General features: G+C 33.9%; 3 protein-coding genes, 1 long non-coding RNA gene and 1 pseudogene across 4 annotated transcripts; 2 read left to right on the top strand and 3 right to left on the bottom strand.

The window, feature by feature from the left end:
* Positions 1 to 6,600: 6,600 nt before the first annotated feature.
* Positions 6,601 to 7,980, bottom strand: LOC106393257 (annotated as a pseudogene).
* A 3,000-nt stretch (positions 7,981 to 10,980) lies between these two features.
* On the top strand, positions 10,981 to 13,179 carry LOC106396723 (ubiquitin-conjugating enzyme E2 32). Its single transcript, XM_013837190.3, has 5 exons — positions 10,981 to 11,234; positions 11,502 to 11,633; positions 11,724 to 11,808; positions 11,919 to 12,082; positions 12,484 to 13,179. Exons 1-5 carry the CDS (start codon positions 11,124 to 11,126, stop codon positions 12,916 to 12,918), a joined length of 927 nt encoding a protein of 308 aa, XP_013692644.1. The 5' UTR covers positions 10,981 to 11,123; the 3' UTR covers positions 12,919 to 13,179.
* Positions 13,180 to 13,489: 310 nt separating this feature from the next.
* Positions 13,490 to 14,930, bottom strand: LOC125580908 (universal stress protein PHOS34-like). Its single transcript, XM_048746181.1, has 4 exons — positions 14,534 to 14,930; positions 14,120 to 14,229; positions 13,867 to 13,985; positions 13,490 to 13,766 (listed from the first exon to the last, which is right to left on the bottom strand). The coding sequence occupies exons 1-4, from the start codon at positions 14,715 to 14,717 to the stop codon at positions 13,688 to 13,690; spliced, it is 492 nt and encodes a 163-aa protein (XP_048602138.1). The 5' UTR covers positions 14,718 to 14,930; the 3' UTR covers positions 13,490 to 13,687.
* Positions 14,931 to 15,036: 106 nt separating this feature from the next.
* On the bottom strand, positions 15,037 to 18,712 carry LOC106391372. Its single transcript, XM_013831993.3, has 13 exons — positions 18,337 to 18,712; positions 18,050 to 18,236; positions 17,886 to 17,958; positions 17,513 to 17,660; positions 17,307 to 17,416; positions 16,921 to 17,061; positions 16,706 to 16,847; positions 16,484 to 16,609; positions 16,196 to 16,356; positions 16,035 to 16,109; positions 15,811 to 15,952; positions 15,443 to 15,739; positions 15,037 to 15,347 (listed from the first exon to the last, which is right to left on the bottom strand). Exons 1-13 carry the CDS (start codon positions 18,607 to 18,609, stop codon positions 15,213 to 15,215), a joined length of 2,010 nt encoding a protein of 669 aa, XP_013687447.1. The 5' UTR covers positions 18,610 to 18,712; the 3' UTR covers positions 15,037 to 15,212.
* Positions 15,677 to 16,290, top strand: LOC125580909. Its single transcript, XR_007318635.1, has 2 exons — positions 15,677 to 15,890; positions 16,059 to 16,290. It is a non-coding gene; the product is annotated as an uncharacterized LOC125580909 (long non-coding RNA).
* Positions 18,713 to 19,130: the final 418 nt, after the last annotated feature.

Raw genomic sequence — 19,130 nt, 5'->3', positions numbered from 1 at the left:
TTTGGATGACCTATATATACGCGTAAATTAAAGGCAAAAGAGACCCAGCTAAATGGTTTTGTGCCACTTGTAATCTGCAATCATTCACAATCATATGGATTAAACAATGTTGCTGTGAAGAGCTTGAGAATTTACAAATTATCTTATGTCGTCATATTTTGAACTCAACTCAAAAAGATATAAAATTTATTATTTTATTGTATTTATTAATTTCTGGAGTATCAATTTATAGGTTTTATACTATATATATGGATTAACAATGCGTAAAAGATTTAATGAAAGATACATTTTTATTTAATAATGAACACATGTTTTAATATCAAGCATTGATATACATTTCATCTCATTGGTCGCCTCCATTGTAAACTCCTCGATATGATTTCTATAACTAGGATAAGACCTGCGCCTTGCGTAGGGTGAGTTTATTTGTATATATTATCGATAGTTTCTTTTATATATTTGATCATTTTATTTATATATATAAAATACTTTTTGTTGTTATTATATCATTTCTTTCCGATAAATTGGATCAATTTTTATTAAAAATAATAGAACAAAACTATAATTAATACATCATGGGTTGATCAGATTGGACATCAAACAAATTATGACATAAAAACCTTATTTTTTCTATCGAACACATTCTTTAAAAAAATGAACAGTATTGTTTTCACAGTTGAATTATTTTGACTTTTATCTTCCATATGGTTTTGAAAGCTTTCAATTCAACCATCGAATTGATACATGTCATTTTAATGTTTTAGTCGTATACTTAAGGAAAACTTACATTTTTGTAATTTAAAGTCGTTTTAAAAAATTCAAAATATTACATATAAGAAAAAATATAATATATAAGAAAAATATAACATATAAGGTGTCCTCATTTTTGTATTTTAAAGTCGTTTTAAAAAAAAAAATATATAACATATAAGGTTTCCTCATTTTGTAATTTAAAGTCATTTTAAGAAATTCAAAATATAACATATAAGAAAAAATATAATTTTTTTATTATATGGTTAATGCGATTGTTTAATTTTTTTTAATAATATAAATTTAAACAAAAATGAAGAAGGATGCAAAAATTGTTATCAAATCTTTATTATTCATAATCATTAATTGTCATATATATGTAAATCATATTAGGTAATTCCGTAGCTTTTATTTAAGCAAAGAATACACACTTCTTATATTTTAGGTTAATATAATGTTCTCTAGTGTTATATAATTATGGAATAATGTGACACCATTAGATTAAACTATACTTTATATTAGATGCTCTAGAATTCTTTGAAATGAAATTTAGAAGGCATTTAGAGTGCCACCTAGGATTTGAGGTTTTTTTTAATTAATACAAAATTAAGGTTCTAATTTTTCAAATGCTTCTCAATTAATATATAGGGGATAGGTCTGTTCTATTCCATAAACATATTTTTATTATTTCTATTAATTTGCTATTTAGAAAAAAGAGGTAAACATAGAGAGATGTTATTAATTGCCTTAAAAACAATGGTTAATTCCAAGGAAGACAAACATCAAACATTCCATTGTCTTTGTTAAGTTTACAAGCCCCGTTCTTGTGTATCTTCCACTCACATCTTCTACACCCAAACTCTGCAAACAATCTGTCTCTATCCTGTTTGTAAATATCCAAATAATGCAACTCGTTTTCCCAGCTGAAACTGCAATAGAATTTAGTATTACCGAAAATACTAGGTTTAAATTCAAAGAACCACGATCCTCTTGGTGCCATAGTTCGGTCTCCAAGATCATCGTCTTTTGATTTACAATGATATCGCAATGGCAGAGAACCTTCAAGATCATTGATAATCACCACAGTTGTTCTTGGGTTATCGAAACCAGTTAAAGAGAAATCATCTTGAGCGTGAGACAGCGCTACACATATACACATACTCATGATAAAGAGACCGATAACCACTACTAAAGAGCCCATTTCTATTCTTACTATTTTTCTCTCTTAAGGTATTGTATATGAGAATGACCCTTTCGCTCAATATTGAGTTGTGTATATATATAATCTCTTAAATAGTTTCCATACCAAGATCTTTTTGTTTTTGTGACCTCAGTAACGTATTCAACGCATTTATTTCAATAAGCATTTTCAGTGCACTAACTTGGTAACATTATTTCATGCACTTTGAAAAATATGCGGTCAAGATAAAATGTATATATACAAGGAAATGTCATCATGTTGACCCTAAAGATATTTGTATATTTATGTTGATAAGTTAAAAGAGTCAATGCGAGATCACATAACAAGTCTTACAAGGCATGATATCAAGAGAGCGATATAGCCTTAAATGACATTGTAAATAACGTGTGCTCATCTATCAAAGCTGTTATGTGAGGTCTCCATTGCACACGAACGATGTCTCCTAAGTTACAACAGACAAATCAGATCATTCAAACTTAAATAAGAGTTTAAAGAAGAGTCTGAAGAGCAGTTGCACTCCTTTCTTTTTCAATGCTAAAGAAAGCTTCCAAGGAACAAATTCTAGATGCCATCAGTTTTATAAGCAAAGACAATCCAAGATGCATTTGACTGTTTCAGAGAAATGCTGTAAGAGATAAAAAAAACTAATAATCAGAAAACCAGGCCCTGTTCTTTTTTGTATCCTCAGGCTGCATTTTTTTTTGTTCACGTTGCATCTGGATGCAAATATTCAGATGTTGTTTGTTTGGACACTATTGCATCAACATCTAGATGCAACATCTAAGATATCTAGAACTAGGTAATAACTTGCCCTATGCACGAAATGAGACATTTTATAATATAATTTGTTAAATAAATATATTTTAAAGTATTTTTAAAATAACAACAAAATATATTTAAATATATGTTAATGATTTGATTAGTTGTAAATTCAGTTCAAATATACTACTGTTTATAAAAATTTAAATTAAATTTCACTCAATATTGAGTTGTGTATTTAAAATCTATAAAATAGTTTCATACCAAGCTCTTTTTTTTGCTTTTGTGACCTCAGTAACGTATTCAACGCATTTACCTCAGTAAACATTTTCAGTGCACTAACTTAGTAACATTTTTTCATGCACTTTAAAAAATATGCGGTCAAGGTAAAACGTATATATACAAGGAAAGTTCATCATGTTGACCAATAAAGATATTTGTCTATTTTTAGAGATGGGGGGTTCCTCTGGGACTTGCACATTTGTAGAATACAAGTTCTGTCATGTTTGATTTTTTTCTGAAGAACATAAAGTGACATAGTTAGTAACCATAATAAAACCTTTCAAAATACTTTATTGTTATTTTTTCCACTTGAAATGAAGCATTCAAAATAAATGGTAACTTCCACACAAACAAACAAGAATCAAAAGCACAATCCACAGAACTCACTGCATTACAAAACACAATACCAAAATGATAATCAACAGAAAAAAGACGCTTACAGTAGATGATGCTCTAAAACTTGTAAAAAATGATGCGTCTCTTTGACATATGCAGCTCTCTTGAGACTAAAACAAAAAAAAAAAATTGAGTTTTATACCGCAGCATCGTTTCATCTTTCATCATCCGTGTCAACAATTTGCCAATATTTTTGGTAGATTCTATGAGTTCACCCTCGATGTCGAACATCTCTTCCAGCTCCTTGAACATGTCTTCATAACACTCTGGACCTAGTTAAATCAATCTTATTATATAAAGCCTGGTTCTTTAAAGTTGCAAATTAACATGATCGCGACTTGTGTTAATAATTTTTTTAAGATTGCGACATGTGTCAAATATATGATCTCTTTTCTTAGAATTTAAAAGAGATTTAGAAAATAAAAGTTATTATTAAAAAAATATATTTTTACGATTCTTTTTAAGATTTTGGAAAAGAACAATTACTATTACATAGTCTTTCACAATTATATATTGTTAAAATTATTAGATAGTATTTTTTATTTTTTTAATCCTAAACAAGTAAATAATTGTAAAAAGTTATTTAAAAGTAATTTTTTTTTGTTTTAAAAATATATAAATTTCGTTTTTAAAGATAATAAAGAAATAAAATTGTAAAAGAAAACTATTAACTAAACCAAATCTATAAAAAAAAACGAATTATAAAATACTACAGGTACAAGAAATTATTTAATAAAAATCATAAAGTAAAACTAACTATAAAATAAGTAATATTTATTTTTTAAAAGCCTAAACAAAAGAAAATTCTAAAAGTATTACTATTATTTTACTATAAATAACAAACTTTCCTTTTTATAGATAATTGTATGTTAATAATTTATAAACCAAAAAATAGCTACAAATATTTCACAACTATATTTAAATTTTAGCTTCCACATATTATTTTCAAAAAATAAAATATTATTTTCGAAAAAAATATTACCTAAGTATTTCTTTTTGTTTCTTGATACAACTCAATTTTTCTTATAATCTTATTACATTTTATGATGCTAACACAATTGTTTTTTCAATTATGATGTGTTGTCGTAGATGAGTATGTGTTAATATGAAAAATATGTGTTTGTACGTATAAGACAAAATATAAAATTCGTTAAACAGAAAATTTTATTAAAAATAAATTAATTTTATAAAAAAAATAAACAAAAACGAATTATAGTATCCTACCAATACACGGAAACTTTTAATGAAAAATATTAAAGAAAATAATCATAAAATAAGTAAGTTTCCTTTTTAAAAAGTCTAAATAAAATAAAATTGTAAAAGCAATATTATTTTTCTAATAAATAACTAACTTTCCTTTTTCATAGGTAATTTTGTTTTTAGAAAATTATAAACCAAAATAACTTCAAATATTTCACTCGATATGATTGTTACATGTGCTAATAAAAAATAATTATATTGTTAATGTGTCAATAAAAACCTGTCATTATGTGAAACTAACTTTTGTTTCCTAAAATCCTAAATAAAATAGATTTATAAAATAATTTTTCCTTTTTTAATCTTGACCAAATAAGATTTTTTTTTTAAATCCTTACAAAAATAATTGTAAAAGTCTATTTAATAGTAATTTTCACTTTTAAAATTTAATGATAAACATAATACTAAAAATTATTTAATTAACAAAGAAATTTTTTAAAAATATTTGTGATATTGAAAAAACGAATTTTGAAAATAGGAACTTCTAAAAATAGTTAATATTAACTGGAAATAATTATTTGATAGTAATTTTATTTTTCTAAATCCTGAACAAAATTTAATTTTAAAATATTATTTAATATTAATTTCCTTTTCTAAAACCTTAAAAAAACTTTAAGAGAATATTTGATATATTTTTAAAAAATCATAAACAATAGAAATTTTATCATATTTTTAAGTTCTAAGCAAAGTAAAATTGTAAAAACTTATTTGGTAATGTTTTTGGAAATAATTTGATGATAAACATGATACTAAAAATTACTCCCTCTGATTAAAATTATTTTAGATACGAATTGTACAAATAGTATTTTTAAACTTATTTAATAGTAACTAGAAATAATTATTTGATAACAATTTATTTTTTCTAAAATTTTAAAGAGAAGATAATTGTAAATGTTTATATGATAGTAATTTTCCTTTCCTAAAATCCTAAACAAAAATATAAAAAAATCCAAACAAAAATAAATTTTAAAATTATTTAATAATAACTAAAAAAAGAATTCGATGACAAGTATGATGTTAAAACTATTTAATTAACAAAGATAAAAAATTAGGATGTCGTCATGATTGCTATTTATATGTGTTTGGTCATACGAAAATCATACACATGTTTGATACATATTTTCATGTTAGATTATTATTATTATTGTCACCGAAGTGATTTTTATATGCATTTTGTCAAAAAAAAAATCAAGTTTCATCGCCATCTTATTACATTTTTTTTTACTATGTAATATTTTTCTACTTCATTTTTCATTAAAATGTTGTTATAAGAATATATCATTTAGAAATAATAAATTAAGAAACTTATTAAGCATCAGATAAGTTTAATAAAATATTAAATTATTACATAAGAAAGTGTATGATGTTGTCAATGACTCGATTGACCTTATTTAACTTTCATTTTTTTCATTCTAATTCATAATTCGGGTTGAGTTGGGTTTAAATTAATAGGTATGAGTGTTTTTTCTAGCACTAAGTAGAAAGTTGATAAAAAATCACCTATGCACATGATTATAAAATACAAATATTAACTGAGATTTATGTATAAAAACGAGTTCTTAATTATAAAATAAGTCTCACGCAATATACGCAAAAACAATCCTAAAAATATAATAAAATAATTTATTACTTTTATTTCTTTATTAAATTAAAACATCAAACAAAACCCGTTGCAACGCACGGGCTCATATCTAGTTCATGATAATGATATGTGTTGAGAGGATACGAAAAAACGATCACATCCAAAAATGTTTACCAGTTTAAGAGTAAGTTACCAGGTAACTATGTCTCTGTTGATAAGTTAAAAGTCTATGCGATATAGCCTTCAATGACATTGTAAATAACGCCTGCTCATCCATCAAAAACTGTTAAGTGAGGTCTCCATTGCACACTAAAGGTGCTTCACAAGTTACAAAAAACAAAATATATATAAAGTACTTGAACAGCTTGCTTGTATCATTATCATCCAACAAGCTATCAAGAAGACTCTAGAGAGAAGAGACACTCCTTTCTTTTTCAGATAATATACAATGCTAAAGAAAGCTTCCAAGGAACAAACTCTAGACGTCATCACTTTTAAAGGCAAAGAAAATCTAAGATGTATTTGACTGTTTTAGGAAATGTTGTAAGAAATACAAACTAGTAATCGGAAAAAGAAAACAGTAACTAAACACGACAATAACAAGTTAGTAGATTAGGTAGGGTGATGTGTTTCTCTGGTTGCCTGGTGGTGCAGCTTGATTGATTCTCACCGAGCTTGGAACATAAGAACACACAAGTGGCCAGCAATTTCCGTTCGCAAATTCTCCAAGATCCACAGTTTTGAGGTATCCATTTTCGCCAAGAACGTAATCCATATTACGGATAGTCAAATAATGACCTCTAGTCATATCAATAACCACAACGACCTTCTTCTTCTCATCAACAAAGAAACTTCCAGCCAAACACTGAAACTGAAAACCGATTAGTGGTCTCATATCAACCGATAAGAACACCTTGTTCCACGACACTGCATTGGGACCAACCGCTAAGAAGATTTTTGAAACAAGACAGCAGCTGCTCTTCTCCAACGCTAGATAGAGTCACTGTATCTCCATAGCGACCACGGAAAGGCAGACGCAGAGGCGGTCCAAATCTCTCTGTTGTGAAGTCAAAACAGAGTAAAAAGATTCTTTCTTGTAGTGCAAGCTTCTCTTTGGCAAACCAGTAAGTATTACCCTTGAGAGACAAGCCACGATAATAATGATGTATATGCCAGTCTGGATTGACATCAACAACCTTCCAAGAGCTGGAGTTTAAGCTAAAGATTTCAAACTCACATACTCGGCGCTTTAAGCTGCGGTTGTAGTCATCCACAAATCTCAAGACTTTGTGGCCAGGCCGCGAGTTTTTGATCTTATTCTCGTATCCGAGAGCGTACCTGTCGCATCTGTGGTAAGAATCTCTGGACTGGATCCACCTTATTTGTCCATTAAAAGGGTTCCAAACAACAAGCCTAGTTCTTTCTTTGGTGACAACAAACCATCGCAGTGAAAGATTTTAATTATGTCGACTCCATCATGAGCAGCGTCGTCTAGGCTAACGAGTTTACCTATACGCTCTATAGATGGAGATGGATTGAGGAGATTGACGCTCATCAAATAAACCTTGTATTCGAGCATCATCACCACCTGAAACTCCTTCCTCTTTGCTGCTTCACCTTTGTACTTTCTTGTAAAGCTCCAATCTTTTGATAAAGTGTTGTTCCACCTTTTGCAGGTGAATCGAACTCTTCTCAGAGATGTCATCGGAAGCTTAGAGAGGACCTCCTCCTCCATGTCCCTTGGAAGATCATATCATCGTCGCCGCTATTGTTTCAGTAATCGAAACCACCAGCCTCTTCTTTTCCTGTGATATCTATAAATTCATGGTCATATACGATGTGACGGGACTATAGTTGCAAAAAAAAAAGACTTCAGCTATATTTTTGTGTGCCTTTTAGGTTGTTATTGGTCCTAGCTAGCCCATTGAGATTCCTTGGTTGCACCAACATGTCTTACTTCACTTAAGGCTTATCCAGCAAGTTATGTGGATTTTTGTCTATTTTTTGTCTTCATATTCACGTATCAACTTATGTTATGGATCAATTGTGCGTACTGATTAACATCTAGTACATAACTTGCACAAACTGCACATGCTGTAATGTTAAACTAGATTTTGACCCGAAGCGCGGGTTTTTCTTTGGATTGTAAACAAAGTTTTTGAATTAGTATTTTGGAATCGGTGTACATTATTGTGTTACAAAGTCATTATATCGAAGACGTGCATTTATTTAAAATGATATAATTTATAAATTAGTTTATATAAGATTTTGTATGTACACTTTTATATAAATTTTTATTAAGCCTAGATATTTTATCGGATCCGGAAAACTAACCAAAACCGACCCGAAAATATAGTTGTGGTTTGGGTCCGGGTTCAGGGCAAAGTACATATTTGATTATTTATTCAACCCACGGTCTCTGTTTGATTATGGGTCATACCCGAGACCCAATTGGGTATCCAAAGTACATGATTTGTGTATATGAGCTATATTTGAGTATTTCAGATTTGTATTTGGTATTTTGAATATGTTTTCAATATTATGAATAGTTTCTTAAGTTTCGGATCCAAGTTTTCGATTATAGTTTCGAGTTTCACATAAAATTTTAATTTTTTATAAATATTTTGGGTATTAGAAAATGTTTTTAGGTATCTTCCATTCTTTAGGTCAGATTTATGTAATTTTTTTTTTTGGATTTCAAATATTTTTTTCAGGTATTTGTTTGTGTTTTCGTGTATTTTTTTTGTGTTTTTAGTATTTTTGGATTTTTGGGTACTTCAAGTGTTTTTCGAGTTCTAAAAATCTCAAACCAATTCGAACCCGTTACATACCCAAAAGTTATAGGTATTTAAATTATGGATCCGGACTCCAAATGATTCGATCTGAATCTGAACCTAAATTTTTTAAATGCCTAGTTATGTCCAAATGTTTAGGATCCGAAAACCTAAACTCGAAAGGAACCAATCCATACCCAACCAGAAGAGCCGATGCCCAAACCTACTCTCTCATATTATATTTTGTGTGCATTTTATAAGAGTTATATTTGTTGAACTCGTGAGACTTATGATTTACTTGGTAGATTGAATATTAACATGAGACAGTGAATGAGCTTTTTCATAATATAGGACAAAAGTATAGAAAGGATGTAGTCTAATGTTACATAGTTGCTGGATTAACGATTGATATAGTTTATTTATATTGGATGAAAGTTTATTTATATTGAGTGAAATGAGACATGTATGGATCTATATGTGGTATATCGTTTTTGTGTAGCAAATGATGGTATGTCGTATAACTTTGTCATGTACAAAAAGATGTGGTGTAATAAATTATTGTTAGAAAAATTTTAGGTGATTTATTGTTAGTCAAATATTATGGTAAGACCAAAAATATTGTTAGTTAATGAAAGGGTCCAACAACCTTTTATAAGTAAATTTTTTAGGACTCATTCCCTTTTAATAGTATAGATAAGGTCTCCATTGCACACTAAAGATGCTTCACAAGTCTCAACAAACAATATACTCCCTCTGTTCCTAAAAGATTCATATTCTAGAGTTTTCACACATATTAAGAAAACATGCAAAATTTTACCAATAAATGCATTATTTTCTGTGTTTAACATTTACCTATGATTTTTAACCAATCAAAATTCACAATTAATGTTTTTGAAGTTTGCAATTTATCATTATTACATGCATTGAAAATGTAAAATATGGATCTTTTAAAAACAAATTTGTTTTCTAAAACATGGATTATTAAAGAACGGAGAGAGTATTTTCTTAAGTATTTGAACTGCTTGCTTGTAGTTCTGTCCTGTAACAAGTTATCAAGTGTGGAGGAAGTATGTGGCCGTAAATAAAGGTGAGAGTGTTAGAATGTGAACAGGACACCAACCAAGAAGAGCAAAACCAAGTGAATGGAGGGGAAGCTCTCTAATGGTGGTGCAATTGGGAATTAATACAACCAAAGTAGTGTACAAAAATGTGAATGGGACTATAGTTGCAATCAAGATATTTTACCGATGTTTTTTTTTTATTTGGGGGCTTTTTAGCTTTGTTAATGCTCCTAGTCCATTGTGATTTCTCAGTTGCACCAACATACCTAGTTATCTTACTACCTCCATGAAGGCTTATCGAGCAAGTTATGTGGGTTTTATTTTTATGTTTGTCTTCATCTTCATCTTCATGTATCAACTTATGTTATGTAATTTTCATTCACATACTGATTTACAACTAGCTAGTTTTCTTTGTCCTCGGAATTTATATCTCACCCTGTAAGTGAAGTAGTCAAAAGGAGACAACTATAATATCTCGAAATCACAACCACAGTTCGTCTTTCACACACATTGGAGAAACAAAACATAGCTCATCTCCAAAAAGGCGACCTCGTGTTCAAGAACATATTCAAGCTTCCACCAGAGCTTCGCCGGAAGCATTCTCAGACGAAGGCATGACGTTTAGCTTTCGCGAATATAGAACGCTGCATATCAAGCCACGTGTCAGTAACCCCTTGTTTCTCCATGGAAGTTGCTTGGTCTTCCTACTTTCAATCGATCATCCCGTCCCCGTCAACGCTTTTGACTTCCTATACTCTTTGTAGCGTGCACGTTTTACTGGGCTGTAAATAAAAACCCAAAGCCCGTTAAGTCCAACCCTATCAACGGCAGTAAAGACACAACGATTACGTGGCATATTCAAAACCGTTGAGATGGTTAGAAACTGTCACCTTCACGTATCCGTAGTAAAAAGAGCGATGACGTGGAAACTAATTCTTTTGGAATTATTTTGAGTTGTCTCTCTCACCGCAACGCAATCTACTCCTCACCTTTGCGTGTTTTAGTTTAAATACGGATCCGGACTCCGACGGCGGATTACATTTGCCGGTGAGATCTAGAAGATGGCGGATGAGAAGTATAACCGAAAGAATCCGGCGGTGAAGAGGATTCTGCAGGAGGTTAAGGAGATGCAAGCTAATCCATCTGATGATTTCATGTCTCTCCCCCTTGAGGTAACCTAATGTTATCCTCTTCGAGCTTTAGAGATCGGAGGAGATGTTTGTTTGTTTGTTTGAATCTCTTGCTGAATCTTCACCGAAGATCCAATTTGAATCTGTTCTGTAGCAAGAATTAGTAAATTCGAATTCTGATTCTATAGATCTAGAAATGGTGCCTTGTGATTTACGTGATCGCGATCATCATCGTTCATGTATTCACTGAATCTCTCTTGATAAATAACTTTTGTTATAGTTTGTTTCTCTGTGTATTCAAACTTGTAGGAGAACATCTTTGAGTGGCAATTCGCCATCAGGGGACCTGCTGACACTGAATTTGAAGGTGGGATTTATCATGGGAGGATTCAGCTGCCTGCAGATTACCCTTTCAAACCTCCTTCCTTCATGTTATTGACTGTAAGGACTATTCATTACCATTTATTTAGCAAGGCAAAAAATTGGAGAGTATGTATATAATTATAATATGAATCTCTTTGCTTTCTTCAGCCTAACGGTCGGTTTGAAACCAATACGAAGATTTGCTTGAGCATTTCGAATTACCATCCCGAGCACTGGCAACCTTCTTGGAGTGGTAAAGTCACCGACTTTTATATACCTTGACTTGTTTCTTAAGATGGCACTAATGGTTGAAGTATATAAGTTAGCTCTTTGCGCTTATGATTGAGGTTTGTTTCTTTGCAGTTCGCACTGCGTTGGTGGCTCTCATTGCCTTCATGCCTACTAGCCCCAACGGAGCACTGGGCTCAGTAGAGTATCCAAAAGAAGAGAGGCGTACGCTAGCCATTAAATCACGTGAGGCACCACCCAAGTATGGCTCTCCTGAACGTCAGAAAGTTATAGATGAGGTATTTAACCCCCTCTAAAGATCCTTTTAATTTTTTTACCACTAAGCATAACTTTCTGGTTAAAATTTGAATATTTGTTCTATCGTGATTTTGGCATTTGTCTTTATAAACCATATGAATAGCTGCTGTTAAAAACTGGCCTTACGATATACTAGTAAGGTCGCATATCTCTAGGGATCAAGAGTTAATGTTTGCTCTAACAAGCATCTACATTACTCACAAATATTTTAAGAAACTCTGCTTTATTTTAACTGAAATCACAGCTACTATTAGCTCCTTTTACCTTTAACTCTTGAGCTTTTCTTTGTGTAGTTAGGTATATGATTTGTTTTCTCTTAATGACATGGCCTATCTGTTATTCATCTTCAACTTTAGTATTCATGTCCTCTTAATAAGTGCAGATTCATCACTACATCCTTAGCAAAGCGACCGTGGTTTCAAAACCTCTTCCTCTGGCATGTAACCAAACTGCTTCCACTGAATCGGTAGCTCATTCCCAAACTGAGCCACAGGAAGCTATAACAGTAGTGGAAGAACCATCCATCGTCACAGTAGACACCATAGCTGATGATCAAATTATCGAAGAAGCAGCTGAAGCAGTCCCCACAACAGCTAATGTCAGTCCCACAGCAGGAGGGTTAGCGACAGTTGAGGTTGCGGCAAAAGCTTCTGGAAGTGGTGAGCAAACAATGATCAGAAGAGCGGCTCAGAAGCCGGTGGACGACAGGCTGTTCACGTTGGCTGCGGTTGGGCTCACAATCGCAATCATGGTTCTTCTCCTGAAGAAGTTCATAAGGTCAAGTGGTTATGGTACTGGCTTTATGGACGAGTCTTGAACATCGTCCATGCAAAGCCAAACCAGACGGTAAAAAAAGTCAAGGCTGATCGATGAATGAAATGTGTGAAAAGTCGATGCTGCTTATGGCGTTTGTTGGTCGTTTGGTATATGAATATGATTAAAGTGCATATAAAATAGGGTAAATAATTATGTGTGACATTGTCTTGCAACTTATTTGGTATATTCGATTATAGCCTGTGACCAAGTTAGCAACAATATTGTATTTTGGATTTGAATATTGTATACCTCTTTTTTTTTTTTTTTTTTTACAGCAAGCTTTCTTACTAGAATTTGAATTCTGATTATACTGTATGTTCATAGCTATTTCTCATATAATATTTTTCAAGGTTAAGTTAACAAGTTTTATCATTGTAAGAAGCGTTGATCATGTGTGCATGTTATATCAGTCTTTTGCCTCGAATAATAAAACTAGTTAACGCCTTATCACTTCCTTTTGTAGCAGAGACAATAAAAGGCATGCTTGTCTAAAACAAAGTTTGTTTTAAACTTCTAATTAATATAAATATCAAGATTAAAAAACCAATAACAAGCTTGAAAAAGCAAATCACTTGGTCCAAAACTCAAAACGAGTATTTATTTTATTAGAAGGTAGAAGTATTTTTGACCCATGAAATCAGATAAAGATGCACAAGATAAACAACATACAAGTCACACAAGAGTTATAAATACAGATTACGATACACAAATCTTAGGATATACACCGGTTATCGGGTTATCGGGTTATCCGAGCAATATCAACACAAAGCTCAGTGGTGAGCCTTCACGACGGTGATAGGGCATGCCACGTTGTTCACAACATGGTTGCTTACACTTCCCATTATCATCCTGCCAAAAAAAAAAAGAAGAAAGTTTTGCTTACGTACTTAACAATATGTGTAAGAGGAAGAGAGATGTTGAAAAAATGGAAAGAGGAGGAATGTTTTACCTCTTAAGGCCACCAAGGCCACGGTTACCGATGACAAGGCTTGAGAGAGGGATATGTTCAGCGGCTTCACATATCTTCTCACGAGGATCTCCCCAATATATCTTCATCACTACTGTAATCTGCTCATGTTTCACAACAAAAACAACAACAGTTCATCTTCATTTAACAGAAACCATGGACTGTTCTTACAACTACTAAGTTACTTTGAAGAGAGATTATTCATCCATCCTAAAACGGAAAAAAGAAAGCTTACAGATTTCTGCCTAGCGGCAGTGTTGGCAATGTCAAGGGTTTCAGCATCAGGCTTCACTCCATATTTCTTCATCACAGCAGCTTCCGAGAATTCACTCAGCGGAATCAGAGCTGAAACGTGACAACACACAACCAAACAAGAGTCAAACAACAAGAAGAATCATTGTACTAGGAAAACACTTGAACTCAAACCCATAACTCGAACTTAACTAATAAGACAGATGTAAGTCAAAACGATGCATGAGTAAAAGTCAAGTCAAGTTCCTTCAAAACATAGATTTTTGATAGATCAGATAAAAGGCTAAACCAAGTAGACTTGACAAAACTCTTAAACCGAGATCGATCGTACGATGAAGGCGTTTTTTTTTTAAATTCAGAGTAAATCAAACAAGAAAGGAGTTTTGAGAAACCGTACGAGATCCAACGGTCTCCCAGAGCTGCATCTCGCCATCCTCGTAATGCATATCGTGAGCGACAGTGATGAGGATTAGATAATCTCCGTCGCGAACCACGTTCTCGATCGCCCAGTTCAGAGCCTTCTTGCTGCACTCCGAGAAATCCACCGCCACTCCGATCCTCCGACCATTACTCTCCGCCATACTCTTGCTCTCTCTCTCTCTATCAAATGCCTTTTTCAACGAAAGTTCGATTCTCTTCTTTCTCTCTTCTCTCGAAGACAAAAGACAAATGGTGTAGACTAGGAGACTAAATCAACGAATCACAACGCTCTCGTAATGTCCTTTATCATCTGTATACATCTTGGCCGTTGGACTGAGTCGAAGACGATCACAGCCCTTGAATTAGAACAGCTCAAAACAGTGGTAAGCGAAATAGTAACGGGACAAGATAAGGTGGAGTCTGGGCCCCCGTACTGTCCGAATTCAATCAAAAGTAAACAGAGACATCAAAGGCACGTTCTTAAAGTCAAACAACCTCTTTCACATTATATAGAATTGTCTCTCTTATAAAGTTGTTGACAATAATATTTTTCATAATTTATAATAAAAGAACAAATCAGTGTTTAAAAGAAAAATAAATTATTAAAACAAACATTTTTTAAAAATAAATCCCTCTGAGATCTTGACGGGTAGAGCTTAAATCTTGAGAGCGCGGGTGATTTCCCAGCAAGTCGCCTCCATTTCATGAGACGAACTCCGGCCACCGCCGTTAGCTAAGGTCACTAGGAACCACTCGTTCTCCGATGAAGACGGATACATTAGCTGATAATCCTGCAAAATCAATTTTACCCTTTTCATTTATTTTTACTGCCATCAATAAAACAACTTTTATTACCAAACTTACAAAAAGAGATTGTTTTGTTTACCTCAGGAAGATCACAGAATTCGTCAGGAGATATCTGAAGTATAGCTGATGCGGACTGACCCGTACACCACGAGTATAGTTTGGTGGTTTCCTCGTCTGCGAGTGTTATCATTATGTGGAACGTTCTCACTACTTCTGACCCGGCGTTACTGTTCAAGGTTACTCGGCAGAAGCTACAATGCAGATTCCCTCCGTGTAGTGGCGAATCTTCGTCTATGAAATGGCCGCAAACGCTGTGTGATAATCTCGTGTTTATGCTATGGCATTGGTCAATCTCATCCAGCTTAACCCGACAAATCTGCCAAAAGAAACATGCAGTGTGAGAGAGACGGTGCACCAAGGAAAACTTATGTAGAAACTGACACGAACATTGATTGCAGGCTTTCTCTGTTTTGAAATCTGGGAGAGGGTAGAGACTTTGTGAAGACAAGAAGAGGTTAGAAATGCAGGTAAGCAGCTTAGGTTGATGAATGTAGCTTTCTCGTTCTCCTCATGCCATAACACCTCAAGGCTGCTTAACCAAAACAATCTTTAAGCTAAAGCAATAAAGTGATTAAACCAATATCTACTCATTACTTATTGATAAGGCTTACCAATTCTCTTTTGTGGTTTTGCAGGATAACCCTGAAACGTATACGACATGACCAAGTCCTAACCTTCCCAACGACCTGCAAGTCATATAACAAAGGAAAAAATAACTCATCAAAATCGATATTTTTTATGTTGTTTCAGAATTAATGAAAGGATTTGATACCAGTAACTATTAAAGTGGAGCCTAGCCCATATTGCTCCGGTTGTGTCCTTAATTTTCAAAGAGAAGACCACTCCTGTGGCATTTGGATCACAGAATATATCTGTTACAACGCCATAGAGACTGATGCCAGTGGTTTTGTCGCGACAGTCTGTTATATTCGTCTGCAGAACTTCAACCAAGGAGAGGCGTATTAACAGATGCAGCAAAGCAATAGATTCTCAAATAATTTTCAGACCCGACCATCAGTAATATCATGCTTGATCAAATGTGATCTTAACTTCCACTCACCCGAAAAGGATAATTGCTGAAGTCTATAGACCCTTCGGCGTCACGAGGCAATGTCACCTGCGAAACTCCTACTGAACCAAGCAGTTTAGATCCTTGACACTGATTCTGGGATAATGATACACAAACCTGAAAGAACAAACAACTCGCTCCACATTAGTGATATCAGAAACCGATGAAAAAAATTGGCACAAGAAAAGGACCAACAAAAGGAATTTCATCTACCGTTTCCTCTTGTAAGGTTGAGGGCACTATATAGAGATGTGTTGCGCTACCGTATTCGAGGCAGAACTCATCTTTTCCTTCCATTGCACTCTCTTCGAGACTAGAAATATAAGGCCTCTCAAGCCCAAGCATACTTCCCACACTGAAAAATGATTTTTTTTTAAGAAACACATTGGTTGAAAAGTAAAGATAGAAGCACCAAGGCAGGAGCTTACCTCATGAGGTTTGCCACGATGACTTGCTCTCCCCACAAGATAAAATTTAACCTAACGCCGTCAGCATCTACAAGTGCAATTTGCCTTCTATGCGCAGTACTAAACTTGAGTTCAGATTCCAGAGGACCTATAGATTCAATCCTGCTCTCTCAGACCAAGAGGAAAACAAATAGAAGTTAAGTCACGTTAACCACTCAAACTCTCAAAACATATACCTTGTACATCTATTTCTGATGAGGTACTTTACACATCTTTCTATCACTTTACTATGAAACTGCAAGAACTGGAATGATACTACTAGCCATTTCTTAAGGTTTTGATCTGATAGTTTACTTCTACCAAGACCCGTATTGAGTGACATCACACGCAAGTATAAAATCTCTTACCTAGCATACAAAGAGTATGAAGTTCCACTGTTGGAATCACCCAGAGAAACGGATGAGAAAGTATCGGAACAAAGTTGAACTACTATAAAGATTGCATCTTCTTCTTCGTCCTGCAGTATTCGAGAGTTGGGTAATAAGAATCGGAAACTAACTACAGGAAAATCCAAGACTGCATTTCTAAGATTGGGAAAAATAAAAACAATAACCTCATCTAGCAAAATGACAAGATACTCTGTTGGAAGTAACCGTGGAGTGCCACATCCTTCTCGAGCGGTACGAAGGTAGCATCCAGTGATCAAAACCTCTCTGCCTTTCCTGAGTATCCCATTTGGTGTTTCCACCAACTCATAATACCTACGCAGTAAAGTATCATAAGCTTATAAGAATCTCTATAAAAGACATCATATAAACAAGCACTCAAATTCATCTCAATAAAATATTATGATTCATCTCTACTGAATAAGCAATAAAGACATAGCAATACAAACTTATAAGAAATCTCTATACAGACAAAAACGAAGCACTCAAATCCATCTCTCAATACGAGAATATGATTCACCTCACATTGAAAAAGCATACCTGCGATGTAGATAGAGATCAATAGTGTTGGAGCTCCAAAAATCCCCTAGCGTAAGCATGAATATGTTTGTACCTGAAAACAAAATCATCATCATCTCCGAATGAATAAGCTACAGCAGCGAGCGCAGTGGATACGAAAAATGCTGTGAGGATTTTTTAGAAACCAGGAAGAAGATCAGCATTGATAACAACAGCTTCCAAAACGCTGTTCATAGACAGAAAATTCTTCTCGTAAATAGAGTCTATAGTAACAGTATTGGCGAGTCTTCTTCTTCTATGACTCTTATTCAACTGATCTATGAGTTCAGGCTTCTTCTTAGACATCCCCGGTTTGTTTTGCTCATGCCATGCCTAACCATCAAAAACAACAACATTTCATCAAAATCGAAGCTTTCCACCTCCCCATGATTAGAAAAGGTACAAAATTGAAGTAGGAGAGAGTGGGCGGCACCTGAGAGAGATCGGAGAGGAGAATGGCGGCAGTGACACCGCTCGAATAAGCAGTGCATGTTTTCAATACACGCGAGGCAATCCATCCCCAGCCTGGACCACTAGCCTCGGCCGTGGTTTCGCTTGGATTCTTCTTCCTCACCTCCTCCTCCTCGATTTCGTCTTGTTCCGGTGAAATCACCGCTCTGGCGTAGTCGACGAAGGCTAGAAACGGGTCTTCAACTTCTTCCTTGTCGTCGATTTCAATTAGCGGGTCTCCGATTGAATCCCCCATCGGAAGCTCTCAGTTGCCGATTTCAAAACCCTAGATTCGCCGTTACTGTAATCGCCGCCGGGACATTCGACTACTTTTGCTTTCCCGGGTAATTCATTTTAAAATTGAAATTGAAAATGGCGTCTAGTTTGGTTAATAAAGCCCAATGGGCTTGACAATAATCAATAATAATCTTTAACTCAAAAAGCCCGATCCGCGATGGTCATGAAAACTACGATACTACCCTTGCATTTATTTTGGTGTTTCGGAATGGCGTGTCCAGCTCAGGTGAAGGTCTGCCTCCACAGCTCGTCCGAGACATGTTTCATAGCAGCAGGTGGACGAGCCATGAAGGGTTAGGTCTGAGCGCATGTCGTAAGATTATTAAGCTCATGGCCGGATTTCGACAAAGCTTAATGAATATTGACTTTTCGGCATTCAAAATTTTTGTAGATTTTTTATACCAGACCATCGTTAACCCCAGTCTCTTAACTGAGGTTCTTAGCTTCGGCTAAAAGACGGGTCTTAACTTTTCTTAGATT

Source organism: Brassica napus, chromosome C1 (assembly GCF_020379485.1).
Source record: "Brassica napus cultivar Da-Ae chromosome C1, Da-Ae, whole genome shotgun sequence".
In the NCBI taxonomy this organism is placed as follows: Eukaryota; Viridiplantae; Streptophyta; class Magnoliopsida; order Brassicales; family Brassicaceae; genus Brassica; species Brassica napus.
Note: the sequence above shows the minus strand (reverse complement) of the source record. Positions and strands in the feature narration are given on the sequence as shown.

What these genes read in the sequence shown, in the direction of transcription:
- LOC106396723 (XM_013837190.3), top strand. Translation starts at nt 11,124, where the DNA reads ATGGCGGATGAGAAGTATAACCGAAAGAATCCGGCGGTGAAGAGGATT. An exon ending in TCATGTCTCTCCCCCTTGAG is followed by an intron (nt 11,235 to 11,501) that starts GTAACCTAATGT and finishes TCAAACTTGTAG; the next exon opens with GAGAACATCTTTGAGTGGCA. An exon ending in GTCAGAAAGTTATAGATGAG is followed by an intron (nt 12,083 to 12,483) that starts GTATTTAACCCC and finishes TAATAAGTGCAG; the next exon opens with ATTCATCACTACATCCTTAG.
- LOC125580908 (XM_048746181.1), bottom strand. Translation starts at nt 14,717, where the DNA reads ATGGCGGAGAGTAATGGTCGGAGGATCGGAGTGGCGGTGGATTTCTCG. An exon ending in CTGGGAGACCGTTGGATCTC is followed by an intron (nt 14,230 to 14,533) that starts GTACGGTTTCTC and finishes GTCACGTTTCAG; the next exon opens with CTCTGATTCCGCTGAGTGAA. An exon ending in CTGCCGCTAGGCAGAAATCT is followed by an intron (nt 13,986 to 14,119) that starts GTAAGCTTTCTT and finishes AAACATGAGCAG; the next exon opens with ATTACAGTAGTGATGAAGAT.
- LOC106391372 (XM_013831993.3), bottom strand. Translation starts at nt 18,609, where the DNA reads ATGGGGGATTCAATCGGAGACCCGCTAATTGAAATCGACGACAAGGAA. An exon ending in TCAGCAATTATCCTTTTCGG is followed by an intron (nt 16,357 to 16,483) that starts GTGAGTGGAAGT and finishes GAAGTTCTGCAG; the next exon opens with ACGAATATAACAGACTGTCG. An exon ending in AATTCTGTGATCTTCCTGAG is followed by an intron (nt 15,348 to 15,442) that starts GTAAACAAAACA and finishes TTGATTTTGCAG; the next exon opens with GATTATCAGCTAATGTATCC.